The sequence below is a fragment of the Megascapheus bottae genome, chromosome 13, assembly GCF_031878675.1.
Source record: "Megascapheus bottae isolate mThoBot1 chromosome 13, mThoBot2.hap1, whole genome shotgun sequence".
In the NCBI taxonomy this organism is placed as follows: domain Eukaryota; kingdom Metazoa; phylum Chordata; class Mammalia; order Rodentia; family Geomyidae; genus Megascapheus; species Megascapheus bottae.
This window is the reverse complement of record NC_143521.1, coordinates 6,276,888-6,290,328: the sequence shown is the minus strand read 5'-3', so window position 1 is coordinate 6,290,328 and position 13,441 is coordinate 6,276,888. Positions and strand designations below refer to the sequence as shown.

The 13,441-nt window shown below is 38.4% G+C and overlaps 1 protein-coding gene across 1 annotated transcript in view; it reads left to right on the top strand.

Moving 5' to 3' along the window:
• Positions 1 to 236: 236 nt before the first annotated feature.
• The window catches only part of Gucy1a1 (guanylate cyclase 1 soluble subunit alpha 1), a 30,680-nt gene continuing 17,475 nt past the window's right edge, over positions 237 to 13,441 (top strand). The window contains exons 1-4 of the mRNA XM_090343210.1: positions 237 to 528; positions 2,917 to 2,978; positions 6,408 to 6,466; positions 8,697 to 9,406. Coding sequence (XP_090199336.1) covers positions 274 to 528; positions 2,917 to 2,978; positions 6,408 to 6,466; positions 8,697 to 9,406 — 1,086 coding nt within the window. The 5' untranslated portion in view covers positions 237 to 273. The remainder of the gene's footprint in view (positions 529 to 2,916; positions 2,979 to 6,407; positions 6,467 to 8,696; positions 9,407 to 13,441) is intronic.

The window sequence follows — 13,441 nt, the reverse complement described above, 5'->3', positions numbered from 1 at the left end:
GAAATAGCCACTTGGAGCAGAATTTTCTTCCACATGAAAATGACATAGGACTGTATGCTCTCTGTCTTTTTGCAACTGTATTTTCATCTTCATAAAGGTAAAAAGTCACGTTGTCACGTTGTAAAAAGTCACTCCTCTTTCTGCTCTCATTCTGCGGTCTGTAGACATCTGGGTGCCCTGTGATCTTGAACTGGTAGCAGCTGCCAGCCCCACTCCAGACAACAGCTGTTCTCGAGGAAACCAGAACACCACATCGAGCACCAGCGCGGCATCATGTTCTGCACAAAGCTCAAGGACCTCAAGATCACAGGAGAATGTCCCTTCTCCCTGCTGGCCCCTGGTCAGCTTCCTCAGGAGCCAGCAGAGAAGATGGCCGGAAGCTCAGAAAGCTGCAAGACAGCTTCACCCATCTGCCAGGACGTCCCTGAGAAGAGTCCACAGGGGAGTCTGCCTCAAAGAAAGACGAGCCGGAGCCGTGTCTATCTTCACACACTGGCCGAGAGTATTTGCAAACTGATTTTCCCAGGAGTGAGTACCTGCCCATTTGAGATATTGGTGACAACAAAATGCTTTTCTAAAGAAAATGCTTTGGGGCCGGGAGTTTGGCCTAGTGGTTAAAGTGCTTGCCTAGCATGCACAAAGACCCGGGTTCGATTCCTCGGTACCACATACATAGAAAAAAATTGGAAGTGGTGCTGAGGCTCAAGTGGTAGAGCTCTAGCCTTGAGAAAGTCCAAGGACAGTGCTCAGGCCCTGAGCTCAAGCCCAAGACTGGCAAAGAAAAAAAAAATGCTTTGGGAACACTTGCTTTCTAACTTGTAGGAGTATAACAAGTACAGAATATTTCTTTGGAATACATGAAAGCAATTTCAAAAACTGTTACTCTGCATTGCATTCAGCCTTGAAATGATTAATATTATGAATTCTTTCAAAAGTGTCTCGTGCTCAGAGAAACTACTTAATTTTGGGCAATGCTGCTTTTTTTGTATTAGCCTCACTTCTCTCCTTTGTATTATGAAAATAAGAACTCACCTTCCTCCTGGAGTTTCAATCAGTTCTTGCAGGAGCCCAAGTGTTCAGCAGTTGTGAGTTATTAATGTTAGCTCTTAGCTATTATTTAAAGGTAAGTATTCGTTGAGGAAAAAGGAGTATTTTCTGCCAGACTTCTTCCTTCAGTTCTAAAGTACATTGTATATTGCTTGACAATTTTTTGTTTTAGTCGGTTGTGGGACATGAACTCTGGGCCTGGATACTGTCCCTGAGCTTTAGTTCACTAATTCTTCCATTTAAGGAAGTCTGTATTTAAAACTTATTGTTGACTTTTTAGTTCAGTTCAATTATTTTTTCCACTGCAGAATTTCTGTTTGGGTCATTTTTATGATTGTATCCCTTTACTTGTATTCTCATTTTGTTCATAGTTTTCTTGGCTTCCCCATCATATGTTTCTGATGGTTGTATAACTAGGGATAGAGTGCTTACTTGCCTAGCAAATACAAGGAAGGTCCTGAATTTGATTCCTGACAACAGAAAAATGAAAGATTCTGATCAGAACAGCAAGTCATGCAAAAAATGGAATTCTTAAGTAGTTTTCTTTGGAAGCGATTAGTTATTAAGCCAGTTAAGAAAGTAACATCTATAGGTCTGATTATACAATACTTTTTTTGATTAAACAATTGCGGATTAAGCCTTCAAGGCTTTGAAAAGCCAACATAGATAAGTTTGTTTATTTTATCATTCACTCATTATGTATGGACATTTCTTCTAAGTAGTTGTTTCAGGTAGTGGCCATATAAGGTACTTTCTGTCATATAGGAGCTTCTACTTTCATGGAGAGAAATAAGAAGAGGTAGCAATGTTATGAAGTTTGGGTTATACTCAGGCTCTATATTAAAAATGCCAAAACAACTTTGCCAAGTAGTTGAATTTATTTCTTTTTCATACTTCCTGACTGATAAGCCTCTTCTATTGATTTATCAGGTAAATTCTGTTCTTTTCCTTGATGTGAAAACCTGCTAAGAAACATGTCTTTCTTATCTTGTTCCTAGCCTGTCAGCTTTTCTGCCCTTTGTCTTTACATATTCCATTAGGACAGGCCCAGAATCCACTGTCACATGGGGACATGTCTTTCATGTGCCTTTCTTTCCTCCTTTGGCAAATGCACTTTTTCTCTTTCTTCCTAAGGGCCAGGAAAAAAAAAAGTTCTACCCTGTATATTTAAATGATCTTTCTTTCCTGGGATTGCAGTCTCTTCCAGAACATTTTATTTTATTTTTTTCATATATTTTTATTGTAATTAATAGAAGGTTTACATTATATTCACCAGATAGAAGATTCATTACTTCACATACCTTGATACCCTTTCTCATGTCTTGGTCCCCATTTCCCTCCCCCACACCTCCACCCCTCATCTTGTTTTCCCCCCTTCCCTATCCAATTTCAAATAACCAAATATTTTTTTTTCTTTTATGGGTCATGGGGCTTGAACGCTGGGCCTGGGCACTGTCCCTGAGCTCTTCAGCTCAAGGCTACCGCCCTACCTCTTCAGCCTCGTTCCCACTTCTGTTTTCGAGAGGTTAATTGGAGATAAGAGTCTCAGGTCCTTTTGTGCCCCGGTTGGCTTTGAACCATGATCCTCAGATCTCAGCCTCCTGAGTAGCTGGGATTACAGGCATGAGCCACTGTACCTGGCTTTAAATTTAATTTTGTTGTCAAGATAATGCACAGAGGGGTTACAGTTACATAAATAAGGTAGAGAGTACATTTCTTGTTAAACATTGTTACCCCCTCCCCCATTTTTCCCCCCCCATTCCCTCCCTCCCCTCAGTTCTATCCCAAATTGTAAAGTTCATTTCTAACATATCATCTTGCCAGTTATCACAGTGGCAAATGGTTAAAACATTTCTATTTCATTTCCAGTTTGAACAGCTCAACCTTGCCCTCCAGAGAACATTGGCAAAGCATAAAATAAAAGAAAGCAGGTAAGTTAAATCACTTTAGTTGGATGAGTTCACCACCATTTTCATAACCAATATTGATTTAAAAAAAAACAGATCAAAGCCCCACTTCCTCAACAAGATATGTTCCAGCTTCCTGAAATTCATTTTGTTATGTAAATTAGTTGTTTAGTGAGGTCACACCACTGGAATTCTCCTCTGAATATAGTGTATTTTCATTAATGTTGAGTATGTATGTAAATGATCCTGTTCTTCCCTACTGTGGGGTGAGGTCTACACTATTCATCAGCTGACAAGGCATGAATCCCCCCCGTGTCAGAACTTATTTCTTGTCTGAAGAATATTACCAGAATCTAAGGAAAGTGCCAGCAGGCACTCTATTCTAACACCCACACCTCTATATGGGGAGCTTTCAGCTACCTGGTCAGGAAAAAGGGATGAGAGAGGAAGACTCTGGGACTACTAATTTTTACAGTTTTAAATTTTCCTCTAAAAGGGTTTCTAAAGAGACTTCATGTAAAATGATAATTTAAAAAGATCTGATTGTATGGTTAATTTTTCCAATATAATTTGGCACTTTTACTGTTCGATAATGGACAACTTGATTGGCTAACGACATAACTCAGTTTCCTAAAATTGCAAAAATAATTAATTTCTGAATGATAGACTACATATTTGCATTCAAATCTATAGACTACAGCAGTAGAAAATTGCACATCTTTGCCACCATTCCTGTATTTTACTGGTTTTTTTCCATATTAAATTTCAATTTTTGTTAAGCATTATATTCAAATAATTATACAAAAAGGTTCCAATTCAACATGCCAATTTGTGGGTACAGTACATCTTGATCAATGTCATCCTTTTGTTCGTCTCCCTAGACAAATTGAGGGAAGGGTAGGGTTGGAAGTAACTACCGAGAATGGGTGTATTTTATAACTGGCTTCTATTCATAAGTAAATAATCTGCCATGGAGATTATCTGTGCTGGATTTTCCTTGCTGACAAACTGGTCCCAGACGTGCAAGCAGTAGGACCAGTCTAAGAAGGGGTCATGGCCAGAAGGAGGGAGTGTGAATTAAAGTCTGACAGGAGCTTTGCTTATGGGACTGATAGTGAAAGCCTTCCAGATCCCTCTGACCTTATTTCTCAGCCAGGCTGATAAGATAGCCTCAAGTCACTCTTGCTGGGCTACTGCTCCTGTCCTTGGCAGACAGTTCACTCAACATTTATTCTCAGACCTTTATGTGTTCTGGAATGTTCCCACAGTTACAGACTGATATGCAGTAAGGATGTTCTCAGTGTGTAGTTCTTAAAAGGAATGTCAAAAACAAATCACTTTGGGAGTTCGGGTGGAGGGGGGGGCGGTGCTCATGGAATTCCTGCCATTTCCTCATTTCTGAAGGAGTAGATAGTACTGGTTATTTAGTATTACAGTGTATGTGTGAGAGAGAGAAAGAGAGAGGGGCTGAGGGGGAGGGAGACTGCATTGCTCTTTGTTTGGATCTGGATATCACTATGCATTTCCTTAGCTGGTTGGCAGCTCAGCCACTGCTGAAAGCTTACAGCCCCTCTGTGTGCTGCATATTAGTTTCTGGGACTTGGAAAGCAAACAAACAACAATTGCTAAAACAATATATTAAACATCGTCCTTGGTTAACAAATTGAGGTCTTCCCTACTCATTTAACTCTTTCAGTACCCACTGCTATATATCTCTCCAGTATCTGGTTGATCAGATAGCTTCTTATATTTTTTAGAATTATTGAGTAACCTTATTACGTGTTCATACGCATACGTGTGTGTGTGTGTGTGTGTGTGTGTGTGTGTGTGTGTGTGTGAGAGAGAGAGAGAGAGAGAGAGAGAGAGAGAGAGAGAGAGAGAGAGAGAGATACAAACATTTACTGTTCACACACGTGTTCACACATTCCTGTGTTTTCTAAAGGCAAGGACAAGAAACTGGGCAAGTTTGCTCTCTACTCTGCTGTTCAGAAGAACTTACTAAGCTCTGCTTTCTATCATGGATATAGGAAAATGGCAGCCTTAGAGTAAAGAATTTGTTCCTCCAAAAGAATAGCAGTTGCTTAAATGAAAGAAAAAAAAAACCCTCTAAAATGTATTAATATGGGTAAATATCTCACAAAGGATCTGAGGATCTCTGAATTCTAAACTGGATAAAATATCATTTAATTATCTTCAGCCCCCTTACAGAATATATATTTATATGCCTAGTGTTTTATATAACTATAAACATAATACCTTTATGTGATAAAACAGTCTGCTGAACAATTTTTCTTTCTGAAAATACTTTCTTATGAAATTTAGCATGTATCACATTTTACTAAAATTTTGAAAATTTACATGAATCCTTACTATGAGTATAGTTTATCAATGACAAATTACATGACAAAGAGTACGTTAGATGACTTTTAATAGACTTGGATACTCTGGAAAATAGGGTAATTATCAGTTATCATTAATAAAAAATAGGCAAAATTGGTTCTTCATCTTGTTCAGTTTAAATGGTTGAAACCTGTCAGTCAAAATATATTGCATCCCATTGCCATTTTCCAGGCTATGAAAACAAGCTCAGTGATTTATTAAAGAACGTATTTCTTTCACTATTAATATTTTTACACAAAACTAAAGATAAAAGCTGAAGGCAAGTGATATCTGATAGGTAAATATAAACTCCCAAATTTTTATTTATTTTATTTGTCATCATGGGGCTTGAACTCTGGGCCTGGACCCTGTCTCTGAGCTCTTAGCTGAAGGCTAGCACTTTACCACTTGAGCCATAGCACCACTTCCAAATTTCTGGTGATTAATTGGAGATAGGAGTCACAAGGACTTTTGTGCCTGGGCTGGTTTTGAACTTCAATCCTCAGATCTCAGCCTCCTGGGTACCTAAGATTACAGGTGTGAGCCACTGGCATCTGGCTTAAAGTCCTAAATTCTTTAAAAAGCAAAATTACTATATTTGATTTAGAGAAAAAAAGTGTGTTTTTAATTTGACTTGTAAGGTAAATTACATTATGCAGACCTTTTCTTAATTGGATGATCGGAAAACACTTAGGATTTGGAGATTTCTTGTCATGTTCTATTTTGGTTTCTTGAAAAAATATTGATGCTGGAAATAGAACCCTGGGCCTCAACCAGTGAGATAAGTACTTTACAAAGGAGCTATTTCTACCTAGAAGAGGATTGTTTCCATGTAGTTTAAGTAAAGTAAAACTAAGGCATGAATGCATTTCTGATGATGACTATACATTGTTTCTTGTCTATTTGATTTTTTCCACATTGATTTAGATTGAACAAATCCTGTGTCTTTCCTTTATAACTGCTGGTCGAGATTTGCCTCTACAAAACTACCTAACATCATTGCTATATAGATATGAGCTGACTTATTAGTATTTCTTTATCAATTTACAATGGAAACTATTGGATTATTTCCAGGAAACCCTTGGAAAGAGAAGATTTTGAAAAAACAATTACCGAACAAGCAATGGCAGCAGGTAATTCAATTTTATAAGTATGTGTGGTTAGAAAATATGTCTCATGCCTGTAGAACTAATGTTCTCCAAAAATATTCCTATTTACTTGTTAGTGACTGCCAGTATGAAGTGTTCAACATATATATTATGGTAATGTAAAGAGAAACCTCATTTTTATACTACATGTTTTTGTGGGACCTCAAACATTTCCTCTTTGAATCATTGTTTATTTGCTAAGAAGTGGCTAAGCCTGAATGGGTATCTGTCAGACATTCACAGGCTTTGGTGTTGAGCTAAGTGTTCCTCATTCAGATATGAAAAATTCTGCTCAACAAGATAAAAGATGATTTTGAAAGGTTGAACACAACCATGGGAAAAATGATTAGCAGTGTTCTCACATTAATAATTACCTTGAGAGAAAAACAAATCGGTGAATGACTTTTCTGTGCCCACTCTTTAAATGTCTGGGTAGAAGGACCAAGCAGAAACATGCTTTTGAAAGTACCCTGTGCTAAGAATTACAACTAATCAGGTATTTTGGGCTCATTTCTGAACTCTGAGGTGGTCAGGAGGCTGAAATCTAAGGGTTGTATTTTTATATTAGCTTTGGCAGGAAAATTTGTGAGACTTTTACCTTGAATTAACTAAAATGCCAGAAATGGAGTTGTGGCTCACCTGGTAGAATAACATTCTTGAGTGAAGAAGCTAAGGAACAGTGTCCAGGACCCTGAGATCAAGCCCAACTATTTGACAAAAAGAAAAGTACTATAACGGTAACAATGGCTAATTTATATGAAATACTCCTGTCTCCACATATTACAATACTACCATTGAGGATTGTATTATTTTCCTCTATCTTATAGTGAAAAATGTGTATCCAGAGTGTAAAGAGAAAAAGAAGTTTGGAGTCAAGAGCAGTGGCCCAAGCTTGTAATCCCAACTACATGGGAAGCAGAGATCTGAGATTTCAGTTCTATGCCAGCCCTGTATAAATGTCTGAGAGATTCCTTTTCATCCAGTGGATGGGTGTGGTAGCGTGCACCTATCTCGGCTACAAGGACGAGCATGGTAGCTAGAAACAATTGCACTCCTGTCCTGTCTAATAGCATGAGGAAGCACAAGTAGGAGGGTTGCAGCCTAGCTGTCCCAGGCATAAAGCAAGACTCTACCTTAAATTGATCAATGAGAAAAAGGGGTTGTTGATTAGCAAGCTCAAGATCATGAGTTCAATTCCAAGGTGGGGGGAGGAGAAGCTGTATAATGTAAATACTACATTTAAGCCAATATTCATACAGAATGGGAAATAACAAGAACCCCATTTTACTCAGAAAACTGTCTCAAACTTGATAATCAACTCTAAACACAATTGGGTTTTGACAGTATTGATTTTAAATTGATTCCAGTAAGTGAAACAGATCCCTCCAGGCTCTGATAAGAGAGATGCCACATGAAGATGTATTGTTTCCTTTGTTAACAGAATGGCAACAGAAAGCATAGGACTTAATTCTGGAATTTTAAGTATTCTTTGATAGTCAAAGTTTAGGAAAGATAGTAAAAGAAAGCAGTGTGTTAATCATCTTTAAAAATTAACTGTGTATGGGCCTGGAGTTTGGCCTAGTGGTAGAGTGCTTGCCTAGCATGCACGAAGACCCGGGTTCGATTCCTTGGCACCACATACACAGAAAAAAAGGCAGAAGTGGTGCTGAAACTCAAGTGGTAGAGCTCTAGCTTTGAGAAAGTCCAAGGACGGTGCTCAGGCCCTGAGCTCATGCCCAGGACTGGCAAAAAAATAAAAAAATTAACTGTAGTTTGTTGGATGCTGGTAGCTCATCCCTGTAATCCTAGCTACTCAGGATTTTGAGACCCAGGGATCGCACACTCAGGAATCGGAGACCCAATGAATCATGTTTCAAAGCTCACCTGAGCAGAAATGCTGTTAGCCTGCAAAAATAATGGGCTAGAAATGTGGGAGAGTGCCAGCCACTAACAAGAAAGCCAAATAAGAATGAGATGTCCCGGGTTCAAAGCCTTATGCTGGCATACACAAAATGCAATTGCCTAAGCATCTTTACTCAGAAGTTTAGCGGCTTGTCTAGGTGGATAACTTCAAAATATTGGTATTGAGTTTGGCTTGGAACTCTACTTATAATAAATAATGAGTCTAATAAGCCACTAACACAACTGAGAGCAGGCGAGGCACGTTGCTCCCAGCTGAGGTGTTTCATGTGTGAGGGTGTGCTCTTCCTTCTAGGAGTTCCGGTAGAAATCATCAAAGCATCTCTGGGAGAAGAGCTCTTCAAGCTGTGTTATGAGGAAGACCAGCACATTCTGGGTGTGGTGGGGGGCACCCTGAAGGACTTTCTGAACAGCTTCAGCACTCTTCTGAAGCAGGGCAGCCACTGCCAAGATGCCGAGAAGAGGGGCAGGCTAGAAGATGCTTCCATCCTCTGCCTGGATAAAGATGATGAGTTCTTAAATGTGTATTATTTCTTCCCCAAGAGAATCACATCCCTGATTCTCCCAGGCATCATTAAGGCTGCTGCCCACATATTGTATGAAAGTGAAGTAGATGTGTCTCTCCTGCCTCCTTGTTTTCGAAGCGACTGCACGGAATTTGTCAACCAGCCCTATTTGCTGTACTCTGTTCATGTGAAAAGCATCAAGCCATCCCTGTCTCCAGGCAAACCCCAGTCCTCACTGGTGATCCCCACATCACTCTTCTGTAAGACGTTCCCGTTCCATTTCATGTTTGACCGAGACCTGACCATCCTTCAACTTGGAAATGGTATCAGAAGGCTCCTCAACAAGAGGGACTTGCAAGGAAAGCCAAGCTTTGAAGAATACTTTGAAATTCTGACTCCCAAAATCAACCAAACCTTCAGCGGGATCATGACGATGTTGAACATGCAGTTTGTTATACGAGTGAGAAGATGGGACAACTCTGTGAAGAAATCTTCCAGGGTAAGGAAAGTAGAACAATACCTCTAATGTGAGATAAGTCACTATCTCTAGATAAGTCATTATCTCTAATGTAAGATCAGTAAGAACCTGAAATCAATTGTAAAAATATATGTGTGAATCAAGTCACATTCTTTGATGAATAAAATAACTCTAGAAGGGGTGATCCTGCCCAAGATACACTACACTCATAAGTTGACATGTTGAATTGAAACTCCTTTGTACACTTAAGGATAATTTATAGTAATAATAATAATAGCAACAATAAACTCACTGTAAAATTAAACTATGATAGAATTAAGACAAAATCATTCCTGTGTTTGCTTGCTTACTTATTTAGCTGATTATTTCACAAATCTTTAGTGAACATAATTGCCTTTAAAAATCCTAATGCATTATAATTAAGTTAGATAAATGTTTATATTAAAAACTCAATTATTTTTATTGTGATTAATAGAAGGGTTACATTATATTCACCAGATAAAAGGTGCATAACTTCACAAACACTGATACTCTTTCTCATGACATGGTCCCCATTTCCCTCCCACTCTCCCCCCATTTATCTTGAAAAGTAGAGAAAGGGAGAGGATAGACAAAGGAAAAGAGGAAGGGGAGAGTATAGTTATAATATTCAAGGCATATATCCTATAAAAGTAGGAAAATTGAAGGGTTGGGAAGGATGAGGAGGAGGATGGAAGGGGTGATATTGATTGAGATGCATTGAACTTCTGATTTGTTGAATGGCAAATTGTTTACACAGTGACTTTATTTTCAAATAGCTTACTTTTTTGAATAAAAAAGGTATTGCTTTGCAATAAATGAACAAAACTGCATGTTAAAGGAAATAACTAAATGGAATTTTAATCAGTATTGATTACTATAGAATGGGGGTAGAGAGCATGACAGAGAAGTTTGGTAATCATTATTTCGTATTATAACTCTTTTATTGAAAACAAGGCTAGGAGAGAAACTCTAGAAATGTATGACCCTAGCAAAAGCACAATTGGTTCTAAGAAAATGAATAGATCCTAGTAGAATGTGATAGTGAATCCTGTAATCTCGGCCAGTCAGAAGTCAGAGATACGAAGATCTCAGCCCAAGGTCTTTTGGATGATGGCTTGAGATCCTATCTAGAAAGAACATCTATAAAGCAATGGAACAGGGGTGTGGCTTAATGGCACAGTGGGAGCCTAGCAAGTTTAATATTCTGAGTTGAATTCACACCCCCCCAAAAAAAAGAAGAAAGATGTTTTATTATTTTTATTACAAACATTTTCTAAATATTTTAAGGATTAATAATGGCAGAAGCATGAGCTTTCACAACCACTTCTGTCATTAAATGATACATTTTAATCTTCCTTTAATCCTGGTTTATTTTTTGTTCTCATTTTGTGTCAGCTGTTGACTAGGTGCTTAAAGCAAAATTTATATAGGAACAAGTCCTCTTCAGTGAAGGCCCAGAGAAGTCAATTATATAACATCTGGAAAACAGCTTTGTGAGCCACTCAGCACAAAGAAATCAAACTATCTTTAAAGTTGGATATCAATCTATTTCCATTTCTGGAAGCTGTGCAGGATGCCATTTTTTATTGTTATTGTAAAGATACTGTACAGAAGGGTTATAATTACATGAGTCAGGTAATGAACACATTTCTTTCTGAACAGTGTCATCTCTTCCCTCATTTTCTCCCAGTTTTTCCCTTCTGCTCCCCCCTCTGTAAATTGTAGAGTTCATCTTCAACATAGAGTCTAGTGAGTATCACTGCGGTGTCTATCACCCTTTGTCCCATCATTTCTCTCCTCCCTTCTTACCCCTCACAAAACAGAAAAAATAATTTACAATTGAAACAAACACTATAGAAAACAAAAACAGTGACACAGGGAAAATGAAAACAGAAACAAATAGAAAATCGAAAACAAAAACTGTGACAAAGGAAAAATCAAAATAAAACAAAACAAAACATAAACCTTGTTCGACCACTCTGGCACCATTTCTGTGCATTTATCCACTAGACCACAAATATGGCCCTACTAAAGCATCCAGCACAAACATGTTCATTGTACTATCGTGAACCTTAGCCAAGGTATGGAATCAACCCAGATGCCCTTCTATGGATGAATGGAGCAAAAAATTATATGTCTATATATATAGACATATAATTATGTATATAATTATGAATATACATGCATATATATTGCATATATGTATATATGCATGCAATTCTACTCCTCCATCAGAAAGAATGGTATTGTACCATTCATAAGGAAATGGACAGACTTGGAAAAAAATTAAATGAAAAGAAGCCAGGCTCAAAGAAACTTAGATTGCATGGTTCCCCTCATTTGTTCTAACTAGAATGTGCCTATAAGTCTACAGCAAACATACTGGATGGTAAAAGAAAAAAATATGCTTAGACATGATAACTTATACAGGACTCTAGACAGCCACACAGGGAGACCGAAGGAGGATATTGTTAGGACAGAATCACAAAGCCGTACAAATAATTGCATAAAATGATGTTTATTGAACTGAATTCTAAGAAATTTTGACAAGAGGTTTTTGATTATTTTACTTTGGGGTTCTGTTTTTTGTTGTTTTGTCTTTTCTCTTTTGTTGTTTTCGGTCATGTGTGTAAGGTTTGTTTCAGGGAGGGTTGGGGGAGCACAGAAAGGTGAGACCAAGGTGAACAGATGCAGCAGTGACACTCACTAAGTTAAAAATGAGCTCTGCAACGTGTAGGGGGACGTGGGAGAGAAAAACTGAGAGAAAATAAGCAAGAGATGACTCTGCTCAAAAAGAAAAGTACTCAGCACCTGACTCACATGACTATAACCCCTCTGTACATCACCTTTACAAGAACAATAAAAAAGAAAAAAAACAACCCTCAATCCTCTTGTTTCCATTTCTTGGAGTTCATCACTAGAAACACCATTTTATATGATCACATGGGCATAGCTATTGTGCCTTTGTGACGGTGGCACAAAGTCCTGCTCCACTTTTATTTAACCAGTTTCCTTATATGTGGGATCCCCGCCCCACACCCCCCACATGTGTATTTCTTACTCAGCTTGATTGTTGTTTAGCTGCTTAGTAAGTGCTCTATCACTTTAGTCACACCTCCACCATGCTTTTTGCTTTGGAGATGGAGTCTTCTGGACCTCAATCCTTTAGATTTCAGCCTTCTGAATATCCAGGGTTATATGCATGAAAAATGGGCACCTGGACATGAGTTGATTTTCTTCATAGCTATAGAGAACACCTATGCACACATGTTCTCACAGCTGCCAGTAAATCTACTGAGCAGGAAAAGCAAGCATTTGAAGCCTCATGGCTGTCAATCCCCCCAAATACATCTCTCTTCACCAGCTTATTTGTTCATTTGTTCCAGTGAAATTGAAAAGTAAGGACAAGGCCTCTCCAGTCAAGGCTCTGGGAAGTACCTTGTAAAATGACTTCTGAAAGACAGTTCTGTTTGCCTCTCAACACAAAGACAAAAACAAAACAACCGCAAAACAAAACAAAACCCTCCACAATACTAGACAAATATTTGAAGGTTTTTTTTTTTTAATTTTCCACATATGACAGAGGAAAAGAAGGGAAAAGAAGAGAAACTTGATAACAATAGAGCACAGAAGAAGAAAAGAGAGACAGTGAAAACGAAATAAAATTAAAAGTAGGCAGAATATAAGGGAAGAAGAAGAGAGAGTGGGAGTATGGAAGGAAGGAACAAAAGGAAAAGAAAGGAAAAAAGGGAGAGGGAGGAAAAAGATCAAGAAAGAGAAACAAAGAAACAGAGAGAGATAAAAGAAAGAAAGGGAGGTTGATAGGGGAGGAGAGAACCCTTCCCCCCCAGACCTAATAATTACCAAACATCTCTATCATGCAAAGATCAAGGAAGGAAGGAAGGAAGGAAGGAAGGAAGAGAAAAGAGGGAGGGAGGGAAAGAAAAAGGGAAGGGAACTGGGTGCTGATGTCTTACACTGATTTTCCTATCTACTCAGGAATCTGAGCTCCAAGGATCACAGTTCTAAGCCACA